The 16,813-nt window shown below is 38.0% G+C and overlaps 1 protein-coding gene across 3 annotated transcripts in view; it reads left to right on the plus strand.

Moving 5' to 3' along the window:
* Nucleotides 1–16,813, plus strand: part of LOC122795841 (spindle assembly abnormal protein 6 homolog) — a 1,219,651-nt gene that overhangs the window by 268,269 nt on the left and 934,569 nt on the right. For all 3 annotated transcript variants that reach the window (XM_044064218.1, XM_044064220.1, XM_044064219.1), the window contains exons 2-3: nt 621–681; nt 7,472–7,551. In XM_044064218.1, the coding sequence (XP_043920153.1) occupies nt 621–681; nt 7,472–7,551 (141 nt within the window). The remainder of the gene's footprint in view (nt 1–620; nt 682–7,471; nt 7,552–16,813) is intronic.

The raw sequence follows: 16,813 nt of genomic DNA on the forward strand, positions 1-16,813 counted from the left end.
TTTCCCTGTGTTTGTCTGATGTAGAACTTTCTCCATTATCTTCTTACTGTGCTTTTAATGTATGCCATTCAGTTTAGTTTACCTTCTTCTAAAACCATTGCTTTGCATATTGCCGTAGAATTTTCCCCATCATTAAGCTTCTTTTATAGAGGAAGCTGTGATGGTGCAGCGGTAGTGTTGTCGCCTCACAGCAAGAGGTTCTCCTGTTCGATTCTCGGCTGGAGCGCCTTCTGTGTAGAGTCTGCATGTCCTCCTCATGGTCGAGTGGCATTCGAAAGACATGCATAAATGGGCGTGCCTTCGTTGAAGGTTGGGCGTCAAGCTGGCACCTCGGCACCGTAAAAATCTACTGCCAATCATTAGCGGACTGGAGTTCTGCTGTGGTGACCCCTAACCGGGAAAAGCTGAAAGAAGATTAAGCTTCTTTTATCAAAATCAAGCTGATTTGTTTTCTGCCTTTGTCTGTATTAGCTATAACTGGACATTTTTTTTGACTTGCAACAAACAACAGGTGCACTTGGTCTCAGGGTGCTGTTTTATTTCACTGTTAGGTAGTTAAATATCACAATGACTGAAAGCTCTGAAAGTGCATAATTGTTGTTTTATTCTTTTGTTTTTAGGCGAATAAATGTAAGAATAACTGTAGAGACTCATCCCTCCACAAACCCAATTCATAAAAAGGTAAGAATACTTTTACACTGCTAGAATAGATATTGAATGCGCATCTCTTTTATAGGTTAGTGTAATGATCTAGGGTGTATATAGTAGCTCATCTGATTGTAGTGTTAACAGAACAGTCCTTATAGTTTTTTCTGGCTGTTTTCCTGCATTAGATATCTTGATAACGCTTTCCTTATTTTGTTTTAACCATGTCTGTGTACTTCATGATTTGAGCTTTCTTGTGTACTTGTTTATTTATTTATTAATTGATTGATTGTCAGTTGTTTGCCGGGAAAGTCTGACTGGGTATGTTACCCAGTGGAGGCCTGGGGAGAAAAGCTTCACAATGATACAAAAATGATGCAAAAGATATGCAACAATGCTTAATTAAGCAGAAAATAAAAGACCTAGGATACGAGTAGACACTCTAGTATGGTACAATAATGTACAAAATAAACAGAGTACAGTTTGACAGGGTAATAAAACCACTATGTTTAAATTAGAAGTGAAGAATTATAATAACTGTGAGATGCATGAGAAGAGGAGTCCAGAGAGAATGGCAGATATTAAAAAGGTGAGGAGGAAGAATGTCATGGGAGAGGAAAGATGGCCGAAGTACTAGAGAGTACAGAGTACTTAACATAGTCTGTTTTACGGAAGACTAAAGAAGCCTGCCTCAATGATAACCAAAGGGGCCAGGCGCATCTTTATTTGGTGTATTCTTTGATTTGTGTCCGTAATTATTAATTTCTGCTTTTAAGATTGGGAAAAAATGAAATAACCTATCTTTAACAAAGAAATCATTCCAGGTCCTTAACTGTGCCAGCTAAGCAGACTCCTAAATATTAGATATTAGTACATCCCCAGAGATATGATTGATATTGTACCAGTTTGAATGATGGTTGGTAGTTTAATGTCAGAGCCTTTTATTTGTTTATTTTGTATCCAGAGCAGACATGCCCTGAAATGTACTTAACATCTGAAATGCTAGTAATAGATCCCACTCAAGATAATGAAATGTTACGTCTTCCCTCGTGTACATAGCTTCCCATCTGATATGCTCTTATCTGGGCTGTTAGTGCCTTTACAGAGAATGCAAATACAGTAGGGGACATTGATATCCTTGGTGTGTCCCACTTTCTAGTATGTACAGTCTTCTTCCTACCATAAGACCCATTATAAGCACGTGTGGACACACACACACAGTGCGTGCATCCCTAGTATAGGGCACAATTGGATACTACACTACCTACATAATAAGAACACCTGTGAGTGATCGTAATGTCAAGGAACTGTGATAGGCTTTTGGATTTGATACTTGTTAACAAATGTTAAATAAATAAATAAAAGGTCATCAGTCAAAGGTAGGGAGGCTTCTGAAGTAGATGACTACTACTAAAGTCTAATTTGTTAATTTTTTTTTTTTTTTTTTTTTTGAAAAGCGTGCTTCATAGTTCCATACAACTGCAAATGATAATACAGTGGCTATTGTTTAACAAGTAACATAGCTGTCAGTGGAAGACCGTCAGCCTGTCATGATTATAGCTGCTGTAATTATGTCAATTTAATTATTTTAGAAATCCATCAGATGATGGTAGGCTGAATGAGCACCAGTTAGTACTTTCAGTAAACAGCACAAAATTGCTATCTTTAAGCAAAATTGTTCAGTCTTGGAGCTGGTGACAGTGATGAGTAAATGAGTAAAAATAAAAAAAGGCAATACCATGGCACAAATATTGAATTTCAGGGAGAGAAATATACAGTGTCTTCTAGGTATAATTTAAGCTACAGCGCCCAGAGAAACAGACATGTATGTGTGTTTTGTATAGCTGTATTGTGTGTGTGTGTGTGTGTGTGTGTGTGTGTGTGTGTGTGTGTGTGTGTGTGTGTGTGTGTGTGTGTGTGTGGATATGGGTATACTTCACAATATCAAAGAAAAGAAATTGAACTTGAAAAGATTGATCTCAGAAGGTTGAAATTTACAATATTTAAAACACACCCCTGCTACTTGTGTATGCCAGTTCAGAGACTGCAGCACAACAGTAGGAAAAGGTTATATTCCCACTCCCCGCTGTACAATGGCTTTCCACCAAGTAATGCCTACATTCTGTAAGCATATGACTGTTTGATTACTTCTTCCTGCATTGCAGACACTTGAGTATTACAAACGTTTGATTATTTAGTGTGCCCTCATATACAAATGCATATATATTATACACACACACGTATAGATAGATATAGATGTATTTGTCTTTCACACACACATCATACTATGTGTGTGTCTAAATATATGTACACACACAGACATGTATGTATGTCTAAATGCATATTGGCTATCTCTATTTTGTGTGCCTGTCTTTTAGGATGCGCACGTTAGTTTCTGTTATATTGTTTAATTTACAGATTCTATCTATTGTAGGAGGATGCATGGTATCTATAGATACGTAGCTGCTGTGTACTTATAGAATTACAGGCAATGTCATACAAAACTGTCAAACATAAAAATAAGTTGCAGAAACCGTACAAATAAGTATTTAATTTGGGAAATATTTAAAAGATGTTGAAAGCAAATGCATGAGAGAAAAATGCCAAACAGGTTGTACAGACTTAAGTTATGACTATGTAAGATTTTGATAAAAGCTGCTAGCTGAAGAACAGGAATCATTAAGAAGCACGAATGTTCAAATTATGATAAATGGTGTAATATGTGAAGGAGAAAGAGAAGGTTAAATGATTCTTTGATTAATTTTTGAAGAAGAGATCAGCCTTGCAGAGGTAATGAAATGTTTGGCTATAATGAGAGAAATTCTTTACATCAAGAAGATGAGAGATGTTTTTTTAAAATGGGAAATTAGAGAGGAGGTTTTAAGAACTGCTAACTTAATCACCTTGGATAAAGAAAATTATACTTTGAACAAAAACAATTCAGAGTGCTAAATGTGTATGTTTTAAATGCTTATTGTTCAGACATTTTGAAGAGTTTTCACTCATCTATTTGTATGCTGAAAATATTCTCCTTAGTTGTGACAGCATACACCTGTCTTGAATTTGTAATGTCATTAACATTTTGTGGAGTCTGATTACATCCAGCACACGCTTTTTATTGCTTTGTTTAAACATATTGACGAGCAGAAGAACTTTGGAATGTTGCTTGTTCAATGTTTCAGTATTTTACTATAATCCTACTTCATTTTAAGTGATTTCACTGTGTATTACTTAAAATATCTCTCAACAGTACTGCATTGGTGGTATAGGATAGTCTGTAAAACAGCAATCTTTCTGGAAAAAATAAGTAAAGGATTATCCGCAAGTGTTACGTTCAGTTTGGAGGGAATGTTAACTTCTGTTGGAAATGCAGTGTCTTGTATGCTGATATTTCCTTTTTAAGTGTCACTGTCTGCTTTCGAGGTTTCAGTTTTTGTGACTTTAACATAGTGTTATGTAGTGTACTGAGTTACTGTGATACTAATTTCTTGTGTAATTCAACACTTGCAAAATAATCACAAAGGAAATTTCAGCCCATAAGGGTACAGCAGACACTGCCATGAAGAAGAAAGCATGCTATAAGAGTGGGTATTTCTACAGTATTTATTGTTTGATAGTTGGGTACATGCACTGATATAGCAATAACCCACGCCTGGTTGTGGGTAATGCTGGATTTACCCACTGTTGGTGTGGTTTGGTCACGAGGACGAAGCCTGTGTTGCCAAACAAAGACAACCGTGGGTAAGTCCAGCATTACCCACACCCAGAAGTGGGTTATTGCTATTATACAATGCCATTTTTTGTGGTGGTGCTGCGGTAGCATTGTTGCCACACAGTAAGACGTTTTCCTGTTCGATTCTCAGCTAGAGCATCTTCTGTGTGGAGACATGCGTGAATGGGCGTACCTTCGTTGAAGGTTGTGCATCAGAGCTGGCAACTTGGTACGTAAAAACTACTGCCAATCATTAGCGGACCGGAGTTTCGCTGTGGCGACCCCTAACCGGGAAAAGCCGAAAGATACAACAACAACATTATTTAAGAAAAAAAAATAATTACTTTTCTTAATGGCATTGTATAATGCCTCCTTGCTGCCCTTCCACAGCTGTCTGGTATTCTGCGACAGTTCTGATGTACTGTACATGCTTATGCTTACGCAGTACATCAGAGCTGTGGGCGGAAGCAACGGAGAAAGCAACATCTCCGTCTTATTTTAAAGCTGTCTCGCCATGTTAAAGGAGTTTAACATAGCGAGACTTACCTTTAAAAAAAGCAACGGAGATAGGAAGATCTCTGTTACTTTTTTTAAAGCTGTCTTGCTATGTTAAACTCATTTAATATAGCGAGACAGTGTGTAAAAAAGCAACGGAGATCTTGCGTTCTCCATTGCTGTAAAAAAAGACTTATACTAATGGAAAAAATCCGGGCGACCGGACCTTTTTCCATTAGTATAACTCTGATTTACAACGTGCACGCTGACCAATCAGTGTGCATGTTTTGGAATATTTAATGGGGGGTCGTTGTATAATGCAAGATCCTTCTCTGCCACTACCCAGGTCCATGAGGCAAAAAAAACCCCACAGAAATAAAACACAACAACACAGCTTAGAAAGAATGAATGCAAATACTTCCTAAGTTGTTTTTAGCAAGAAATTTAGAATAGCTAGTTAGATAGTACTGTTTTAGGTCACTACATGTTTTAGGTCACTACATACAAGATCTGCAGTTATGGCTCAAAATTGATTTGTTTGTGCTGTCTGCACAATATTGTTGTTAGATTGTTGCACTTTTTATAGATGATGATTCTAAGACTTAATGCACAGTTTCAGAGGAGTCCTTACAATTAATGTATACATGCATAGTTATGACCCTCTCCTAGCACATTAATCGTCTTTTTGGTGGTGTCAGCATTTTATTGTTCTTTGATAAGATATACTGCATTGGATAAATCCATCCCAGTTGTGAAGGCTTCCAGCGTTCTGTTTAATCATTTACTGTAAAGCAATATTTTATGAAACATGTAAACTGTAGTGCATCAGTCTGACTTTAAAAACGTTTCTTTCTGTATCCTGTGATTTTACACTATTTGTATGCATGTGTGCATCTATATTCATTCAAAAGAAGGACCCCCAAATATTGTGTGATAAGAGCACCATTATAGTTCACTATGTAGAGACAGGTGCAATTTCATCTCCACAGAACAAAAGCTTTCAGGAAATCAGATCAAGTATTTAGTACATTTTCAAAAGCTAAGTTGGGACAATCTGTGTCTAAAGTTACATTAGCACGATTTCTCACTGAATATATTTCTTACCTTTATAAACACAAGGGTTTGTCTCTGCCAAGACCACCACAAGGTCATTCCACAAGGTCAGTCTCCACTTTTGCTTTCTTGTCCAGAACTTATGTAGATGACATTTGTGCTGGTGCTACTTGGTCCAGTGCTCATACCTTCATAGCTCATTAGAAATTGGGTATACTTTCTAGGAACAAGACTCTGTAATGTCCTTCCATGAGACCACACCGAGTTGATACTAGCTGAGGATTCTGTCCCAAAGGTTGATGGATGGTCAAAGAAAGACAACATCAGATAGAAAAGTTATGTATCCATCATAGCGATGCATCTGTGTTGTCTGTTTTCGTTCTTTCTCAACTTATTCTTCCTCCTTCCCCCATCCACTTAAAGAAAAATTTCATATGGTCTTGGTATACCCCTTTTTTGGCGTTTCCCTCTCCTAGCTCCAGATATTTTTCCTGCCATATTTCTGGACATTTATAGAGTTTTGTCCTTTCTATATGTTGATATCAAGGGGCAAATTCTATCTGAGATAATCTGGGATTTGGGACAAGATTATGGTTAAAGGGAGGAGCTTGAGTTATGGATCCAAAGTCTGAGAAGTAGCCGAGGTTAGATCTGAAACCCAAAGGTTGTGGAAGGACAAAAGCAGACAACACAAGTGCATCATTATGGTGAGTACATAACTTGTAACTTCATTTCACAAAACATAGTGGAATTAAACCTTTTTATAGTTTGTGTTCATTGCATTTTGCATAACTTGTAATTTATTTTTATTTCTTACTGGAAACGAACAATAGATTTTTTTGTCACATTTCTGTCCCTTCAACCTGACCATATCTGCTATGAATCTTTTGCTATTATTTTCTTTTCTTTTAGTGCCTTGGTACTTTTCCCTGGAGCTGGGATTGCACCAATGGTGGTTGGGGAAGTACAAGTGGTTTGTAGTCGTGCAGTCAGCAGTGTTGAATAAGCTGCCCTACATGCTACGTTATTTTATGTATATGCTTTAACTTTGAGGAGCTACTGATGTCAAGTGAATCACCACATGTAGTGCCAGTTTGCTCCAGCTCACATCTTTGCTGAATTCCTAATGGCAGTCTGCCATGTGATTAAGCACCACTCCTATCACCAGGGGTGGTATCCCCCCTCCCCCCACGCACACAGTGAGACAACAGAAAGGGTGCTCCTTTTCTCCACCTTTAATTGGCTCCCACCCTAGTAATTGAGCTTGGGTCATCTGGTTCAAAGTTGTGCATCTATGCCTGTATGCTACAGAGGCAGTCAATAAGAAAATTATTATCCTAACTAACATCCCCCTACAAATCCTTAGCTAACTGCCTACTAACATGCCTCCCCCTTGTGATACTTGGGACCTAAAAGGTTTGAGGTGCGTGTCTAGGCTTATTAGGGCCTAGTAACAACCTATGAGCCAAAGCAGAAATAAAAAATAAATGTTGGTGATTTTTTGGCATTTTTTTCTCTTATGGCATTCAAATTGCAGATTTGCAACTGAATTTTTTTTCTTTACAGGACCTTGTTGTTCGTCTTACTGATGATACTGATTTATATTTCTTATATAACCTTAAAATTGGTGAAGAAGATTTTCTGAAGTAAGTAAAATAATGTCAAATATTAAAACATTTAACATAGTCACTTTTAGTTTTAAAGTACACATGCATATTGTCTAAGTGCATTTTTCTTTTCTTTGCTTACATTGCTAAACTGCTAATTGTGTAGTGATTATTGGCTAATGCAGATAAAAGCAAGTACCAGGTTGTATTTCTTGTATCACAGTTTGGAGCAGCCTATGACAGTGAAAGGGACACTTTTGCAGACAAAAGTCAAAAACTGTTGACGCTTTCTACATGTCTGCATTAAAGGAAATGTCATTTCAGCCAGTTGTGCATCATTCTGTACATACTTAATCTCTTATTTAACCTTCCATTTCATTCATTTTGAAAAGCAGATCAGGTCACGGACTGCAAAGAAACCTCAAGTAAAAACTTATTAGCATTCCAGAGAAAATTACTTCACTCGTGTGAGAATATCATGTGTTCTAGTCCCAGTACTTCCTGCTTCTGTGTTGTGTATTTGTTGCAAAGCCACATTAACAGAATGCATTTTTTTAATTCAGATGCACTTTGTACTTCGTAGTAGCAGCATCCTTATTTTACTTAGGATCCTTTTTCTGTAAGAATAAATATGTACAGATAATTTAAGCAATGTTAAACATGATCTCTAATGTAGGTTTTAGTATGAACTTGCACTTAGAACACTTTTTATGGACCCGTTTCTAAAAGACTGGTCCATGGTCTCTGCTCCCTGTAGTAAGCCTGTTTATATATAGGCCTTGCACAGAAGTAAGTCACTTGCACTAAGAGCAGGTCTTTTGGAATCGGGACAGATTCTTACACTTTGAGCAACTCTTTTGGAATCGCCTATATGTTAAGATATATTCATTCACGTTTTAATTCCGATGTGAAATACCTTCATTTTATATTTATTTTTTGGAGTCTTCTACTGCATAACTAAATTAATAAACGATAATTTGAATTTAAAATAATGAAAAGAAGAAAGCCAAATAGAAGAGGTAATTACATGTAACTATAAATTGTAAAGGGGAAATGTCCAGGTAAACTTCCTATTAAAATGCTAATGGTACAAAACACAATAAGGTAGTTTGTGTCAATTCATGTAGAGATGCAGGTTTCGGTTTATCAAGGAAATAACTCCTGCATGTCACTCTCTGTTTGACTGTAGCTAAGGTTACCTAACTGTTCAAAAGCAGTTAAGTACTGCAGCTGGTTCATTTATAACAGACTGCTCTATCTGTCAAGTGCCTGTGACAGATGCCTTGGCTTACAGTCTGGAATGTACCAAGACAAAAGACATTGCTGTCCTATCGGTTCTTTTTTAATGTATGTATAATGTGACTCAAAAACCATCTCAGTGGTGACACGTTTAATATAATCAGCTACCAGCTGTTCTTTCTTTTCAACACAAATAGCCAGCATTCCAGACTTATTTCAAATCAGTCTATTATTTCTTGTGTGCAGCACTAACAGTTCAGAGTTTGATTTAAGTCTCATCAGGTAGTTAACTCATACCAAACACATTTATGCTTTAGGTCTAATTAATACATTTAATCCATCTTTACTGATTAGTTTATACTGGCAGCAAGAAGATGGGGGTTAGTGTAATGGTTAAGGTGTTTACCTCGTACAGGGTTTGAGTCTCTCCTTTAAAAGGGAAATTGCTAGTCTTAAAATGACCCTGAAAGGCAGCTAGCTTCGTACTTGCCTGTTAATCTGAGACCTGTCACACACACAAACATGCTACTAAAAAGAGCATTTACAGATTGATATTTGCATTCACTGTGGACAACAGCAGTCTGGAGGAAGGAATGACTTAAGTAATTTAAAAACACTGTTATAAATAACTTCAAGGGATAATAATAGCTTGCCATGATCAAGGACTGCTGCAATTTTTTTTTAATATTTTTTGTTTCCTCGTGTAGTGTGTTGGATACTGTATGCAGCACATGGAAACAATGAACAGATTCTTAATGCAGGATGTAGACCATAGGATCATAAGAGGTTACTAGGCTGATGACCCTAGGGCCCTTACAAGCCTAAGCAAGTTTTACCTTTATTTCCACGATCAGCACCTATCAGCCCTATCCAGGAGAGAGACAGGTGGAACCCCCGGGGCGAATTTACAGTAACCCATCCAATCATCCAGATTGCATTTGAAGAAGGCCAGTGAGGTGCTTTGCTTGACATGAAACGGGAGTCTGTTCCAAAACCTTTGATAGACAAATCTGTCCCTCCAGCAGGTTCTGTTAATGTTACATACCAGGTTAAGGCCTTTAGAGCGAGTAACCAGAGTACCATTTGACTTACGGATATGCAGAATTTCCAATAAAACAGAGTCAAAGATTGCTTTATATGCAAGGCAGAGATCGCCTGTGAGTAGTCTATATGAAGCAGAATAAAGTGTCAGTGATTTCAGACTATCCTTGTAGAACAGATGCTGAAGACCTTGAATTTTCCTTGTGAGGAACCTTTCTGGTCTCTCCAATTGCTGCAGGCGCTTGTAAAGGTATATAACAAAAGGAGCGTTATACTCAATTATTGGCCTGATGAGGGAAGAGTACAAGGAGGTTATAACTGGAGGCAATGCCCTTGCTTATGAGACGAGCAGTATAGAATGCCCTTCTTACCACTGTGGAGACATGGTGAGCAAAGATAAGGTTGCTGTCAACCTGTGTGCCAAGGTCTCTCACCAATGAGTGTGTACTTAGGGTGGTGTTATTGATGTGGTAGTTAGTAGGAACATTACTCTTACCAAAAAGGATGATAACATATTTTTTACTTTGAATTTAAGGCCATGACTTTGGCACCAGTCATTTGTTTGTGTAAGACCCTCTTATAAGATGTTGACATCATTTGGAGATTCTGTGACTGCTCCCAGTTTGTAGTCATCAGGAAACTGTCAGCCACAGACCTTTAGTTTTAGCTTGTACTTTGGAGAAATAAATTCCAAACAGAAGAGGTCCCAGGACTGATCCTTGTGGAACACCACCAAGTTACAGGTCTGCTGTTGGAGATGGATTCCCCTATTTTGACTACATGGGTTTAGTCAGTTAACCAGTTAGCAACCCATGTAATGATATAAGGGTTGATACCTAGCTGGGTGAGTTTGTCAATGATGGCTGAGTTGGGCGATAGTGTCAAAAACCTTGGCTAAGTCTAGGTAGGCTGTAGGGACAGATTTACCCTTATCAAGGGCCTTGGTGACTTTCTCGAAGAAGTCCACCAGGTTTAATAGGCATGATCTTCCTTTGACCAAACCAAATTGAGTTAGGGTCAAGTGTTTTGAGATTACCTATATCTTTGTTGATAAGGTCCATGGCCTTGCAGATAAGACTAGTCAGGCTAATAGGTCTGTAGTTCCCGAGGTCAGTGTAAGCAACACCTTTGTGCAAGGGGATAATGGTGGCCTTTTTCCATTCAGTTGGATGAAGCCAGTGCTTAGACTATGATTGAAAAGAGTACCCAATGGTGTTGCCAATTCTTTTTTGAGCCCATGTAGGCTGCAGCCTGGGATGTTATCAGGTCTCATAGCTGCTGTGTTTTTGACCTTAGGGCATTCATGACCTGCTCTTTAGAGATGCAAGGTATTGGACAGGTGGTAGGGATGTCATGAAGTACATGTAGCGGGGACAGGGGAGTGAAGTTTTCACAGAAGCGGTCAGCTAACAGGTTAGCAATGTCCACAGGCACCGTATATGTGGTATCATTAACTACCAGTTCTGCACAAATCTGGGCCTTTCCTTTTAGGTTGTGGATGTAATTAAAGAACGCCTTATGGTTGTCCTTAGTTGAGGAAGCTAATTTGGATTTGTAGTTAGCTTTGGAGGACTTCACAAGAAGCCTTATTTGCTTGTTTAAGCTGAGCAGGGAGTGTTTCCAGTTTAGGGCACGCTCCCTCTTTCTCTTAGACAGCGATTTCACCCTCTTATTGTAAAGCTTGTTAATGGCAGTTCAGCCAGGCAGGTTTGCTCTTCCTTGAAGAGCATGTTTTGGTCCTGTCAGGTGTGGCCAAATGCAGTTATACAGGTGTTTGTATAGAGCATTTGTGAAGAACTCTGCATTGTTGCCAGTTCCATCTGAAGGGGGAGGTGCAGTGAATCTATTTATACCATCCTGTTATAGGTTGTAATCTACTTTGGAGGGTTTTTTTTTAGTTTAGTTGCTGCTGGGGAGGGGGTTCAGTTGTGATGATGAGACTGATTTTGGTCAGATCTCATCAGGGAAGACCTCACAATGGGTTTACTATAGTGGTTCCCCATATTAGTAAGCACCAGATCCAGGATGTTGGCACCCCCTTGTGGTGGTATCCACCAGCTGGTCCAGGACACTGGAGTTAATGAAGCAGAGGAACCGTTGGGCAAGTGAGTTTGTGCAACAGTAATTTGCTCAGTCAGTGGATGGGTAGTTAAAGTCGCCCAAAACCATAGTGTTCAGATGCACGTGATAGACTCGAGTAGATCCAAATAAGCAGAGTGGGTGTCCTGATTCATGGAGGGGGTACTGTAGCTGGCAATGACTTGAATAATGTCCTGTCAGCAGTTAACTGCACCTGAAGTATCTCCAGGGAATCGTGCTGTCTAACCAGTCTGGAGGTGTATTATCTTTTAATGAATATTGATACATCGTCTCCTTTAGTTTTCACGCCTTCAGTTTGTGGTCTGAAAGTGTGGAAGGAGGTGTAGCCTGATATGGCTGGTGTGCTCAACATAGCCTTGAACCAGGTCTCCGAGATTGCACAAATGTCTGCCTTCCAAGGTGAAGACTACTTCCAGTGAATGCTGCTACGTATATCGGGGAAGAAAACAGTATTGTTTTCAGCAGTAAGGATAGTACATACTGGGGGGGGGTGGGGGGAGTATAAATGAGATTACGTGTAACTATTAAGCCAGGCAGACTTATTACTTTTTTCAGAATTAAATTTTATACCCTGGTTTGGCATGGTGTATGCTGCCTGTAATTTCTCTCTCCTATCTTTTACTGGATTGTCTCTGTCCATATGATTGGTTAGTATTCAACACGGACAGCACTAACAAAATATTTCTATACATAGCCTTTCAGGCATATACTCCCATTATTTCTGTTTCTGTCTTCTGCACAAACTCACTCTTTTTTTCTGTTACTTCCTATGACACGGAGTTCCTGTTTAATCGACATAACTGATTTACATTTCAGGATTCACTTTGGTAGACATAGATGATTTAATTTAGTGCATAGGTTGTTGTGTCTACTGTTATAAGGAAATCTTCCTTGTTTTCCCCAGTATGAAATGTAACCATGTATATGATGGCAGGTAAGTGCGTTTGTAATGCGAGAGAGTCTTCTGTGCTACCCGGTATGTCACATTCCAAAATCAACATGTTTTTAGGAATTCTTAATCTCATTACTTGATGTTTTCACTCATTATGAAATATGGCTACACTTTCTTACAGTCACTGGATTACCAAAAGTAGTCGGTGGAGGAAGGAGTGAACTGAGGTAGAAATGACTTTTAGATGCTTTTTTATCCAAGTAAACTCCTGGTTTAATGCCCACAGTTTTGGTCTAGCTTCGTTTGCAAAAAGTGTGTTTTATCTTTCTGTCTGTTAACTGAGAAAAAGCAGTTTGTTTATTGTGTTACAAAGTGCTGCTGCATGCCATATGCAGCCAGTTCCAAAACTGATTTTAACTTCATTTTTATATTGCTGGAGCTTCAAAAAATATGAGCTGTTTCTTTGCTAGTTTTGTCAATTACATTTTATGCACCTTGAGTATATTGGAGTTTATGAGATATGAAAGTGCTAATTTCTATGCTGAAAGCAGTGTTTTACAAAGTCAGTGAATAGTATGATAATAGCACAAAAAAACTGAAAATAGACCTTTAGTTTCCATATCCTTGGCAGCATGAGCAAGACTGTGAGTAACCACATCTGTCTGGTGGTACGAAGGTATTGTTCTCATTTGTGTCTATGCATGCTGTAAGACCCAAAACTGATGTGCCTAATCCTGTTATCATTAGTACTATCTTTCTATTTTAATTCACACAAAACCTGGAGTACTTCCACAGACATTCTTCTTCCTATTTTTTTCATGGCTGCTGAACTGTTTGCCATTTTAGACTGTCATTTAAACTGATACCTTGTCTGACTCCAGGTGAACATCACAGTAAATACACCACTTCCAAATATTTAAGTGCCTTTCTTTAGAAAAGAATATAGAGTTTGTTCAAGAAATGATTTCCTATATTATTTTCAAACCATATTTTGAACATGGCTTTATCTGAAAGTGCAAAGAATTGTCTTTCTGCGCTTGATTTGTGTATTAGTACCTTTAGGAAAGCACAGACCGAGCTTATGTTTAATTATATCTGACTGAAGGGCATATTGTTTTCACTTTTCTTGCAAAAATTAACACACCTTCGCTAGGTATACTGTTGTGGTTAGAACTCTTCTGGCTAGTGCAGGTCTTACACTAAAAATGGAGTTTGGGAAGGATTAAAGAAAGACAATAAGTTGCTAGAATAACATGTTTACATTAGCATTTTCTGAAAGATATGACATCTGAAAGTCAAATTCTGTCATTTAGTTTAGTGACTTCAGTGGTCAGTGATTTTCCAGAAAACCCAAATTTTATATGGGACAGACAAAAAATATGAGGCTAAATCTGGACTGTTGAATCATACTTCAAGGAGTTTAGTTATTATAACCCCATGTTGTAATGTTATACTTTCTGTATATTTTTGTGTAGCATTTCAAGTGAAGTTAGCTAACCATCTAGTCTTTAAACATAAGGCTTGGGTTTCATATTGCAATGAACTAAATATATGTTTGTGATCCAGCTTAAAATTCAGTTTGAAAAACATTGTCACAAAGAACTAAGTAAAATATGTGTTAGTCTATAGCATTAGGATAAACAGTTAAGTCAAGGAACACCTTATTTTAATAGTCTATAATGATATTTAGCTTATCTGTCGCTCGTCTAGTCAGGATAAAACAGACAAACATTTGTGGGTTCTGTTAAATAAGCTTTATTACACACAAGCACATCAGAAATGAGGCTTTGTAACTTAAACTTATAAACAGACTAACTACTGCACTCATAGATGTTAACACTCTGGCTGTTCTCTCAAAATGGCACTGCTGCTTGCACGTGTTCAGTATTTATATGCATGTGCTACATCTGGAAATGTTTCTTTAAGGTACATACATAAGTTCTGATCTACATTGTCCCTGTTTGAGAAGTAGTCCGTGTACAAAATGACAGTATTCAATGACATGCAGTTTACAGAAATGATCTTTTAACATGCAGTTATACAGAACTAATTTAACATGCCGTTATACAGAACTAATTTAACATGCCGTTATACAGAACTAATTTAACATGCCGTTATACAAAATTAGACACACATAAAACAATTATGTCATAGTTGCTGTGTATTTTGCACTAGGTCTTGAAATACTACCTGACCATGTAACATAAAAGTCATAATTGAATCTAACAATGGGGACTGTCTTCAAGGAATGTTCAACTTTGGAGGACATCTGGAACATCATCAGGAATGGAAATGGATGCAGCGACATGTTCTTCAGTACGGACATTGTCTGGGTAGCTCTGAGATCTAGAGTCTGTATCACAGGTACAATGCTGCAATATTTCTGATACAGGAAGAAGATGTCTGTGTTTTCTCCTGTACTCTATATCCTCAGATTCTACTAAGTTGGATCTTGGCTTGGTATATATACCTCTCACTTGACCAATTTGATCAAAGCCTTTCACTGTTTGCATCCTCACTCTCTCTCCTCCTTTTAATGGATGAAGAAATATGCTCATTTTATCATAGCTGGACTTCTGAGAACACTTCTTAAAAAAGTTGGGCATTGATTGCTCTGTTTTTAGCATTAGGCACCAACGAACTAAAACTGATAAGCAAGGTTGTTCTGGTTTGCCTAGATAGAAGTCTGTGAGCAGGTGAACCTAGTAGATTGTCACAGGGGTATATTTCTGAGGTTGAGTAAATTCAAGGAGATATCAGTATTATCACGCTTTGACCTCTCCAGTAATTGATTTGCACTCTGTATTGCAAGTTCAGCAAGGCCATATGAGGATATTCAGGACTGCTAGTAAAATGGATAAAGTCCCACTCTTTAACAAATCTCTGAAACAATTGACTGGTAAACTGAGAACCATTGTCAGAAATAACTGTGTGTGGACTATCATGGACTGAGAAATGACGTTTCATCCTAGTAATAACAGCACTGGATGTTAGGTTAGATAGCAAATCGATCTCAAACCAATTTGAATAATAGTCTACCAACACTAAGTAATGTTGACTGTTCCACTCAAATATGTCAGTTGCTACTTGACTAAGGTAGTTCAGGAATTTGGCTTAGCTGAAGTGGCTCTTTTTGCCAATGCGGCCTTGTACTGTTGCATACTGAACAAGAGGAAAGCACTTTATCAATGACTTTTGCTAAAGGAGGCCAAAATACTAGTCCTCTCGCCCTTTTGGTGCAATCAGAACCTGACTGGCCACGATGTAATAAAATCTGAATATATTTGCGTTGTAAGGCAGTAGGAATAACAACATTTGGACCTTTGAAAATGATACCATCTTCCATCAGCATCTCACCTCTGTATGGAAAGTAAGGTTGTACATCGATGAAGTGGTTGAACTTTTGCAAAATTGGATCAGTCTTTTTATGATCTCTTAGCTCATCAAGTCTCATGTTAGAAAAATTACGCACTTCCATGACATCAAAGTCAAAATTCTCTGCATCATGCTGTTCCGTAGTATTTCTGGGTGATCTGGATAAGGTATCAGCCAGATAAAGAAGTTTACCTTTTGTATAGACCATTTTGAAATTATACTTTTGCAGTTTGAGCATAATTCTTTGTAGTCTTGCTGGAGCGGAATGCGTAGGCTTCTTTAAAATAGTGACTAGAGGTTGAGGGTCAGTTTCTATCTGGATAGCTCGGCCATAAATATAATCATGGAACTTTGAACATTGCCAAATGTTCCTTCTCAATTTGAGCATACTGCATCTCAGTTTGAGTAAAAGTTCTAGATGCGTAGGCAACAGGTCTGCCCTTTTGAAGAATAACTGCACCCAGACTGAACTTTGAAGCATCACAGGAGAGAGCTACTGGTTTGTGAACATCATAGTATCTTAATATAGGCAGGTTAGCAATTTGCTGTTTGAGGTTATCAAATGCACTTTGGTGGTGTTCTAACCATGACTGTGCAACATTTTTGTATGACAGCTCTCTTAAAGGTGCTGATAGCTCACTAAATTCGGGGATA

Source organism: Protopterus annectens, chromosome 2.part2 (genome assembly GCF_019279795.1).
Source record: "Protopterus annectens isolate FY-2018-M chromosome 2.part2, PAN1.0, whole genome shotgun sequence".
Classification (NCBI taxonomy): domain Eukaryota; kingdom Metazoa; phylum Chordata; order Ceratodontiformes; family Protopteridae; genus Protopterus; species Protopterus annectens.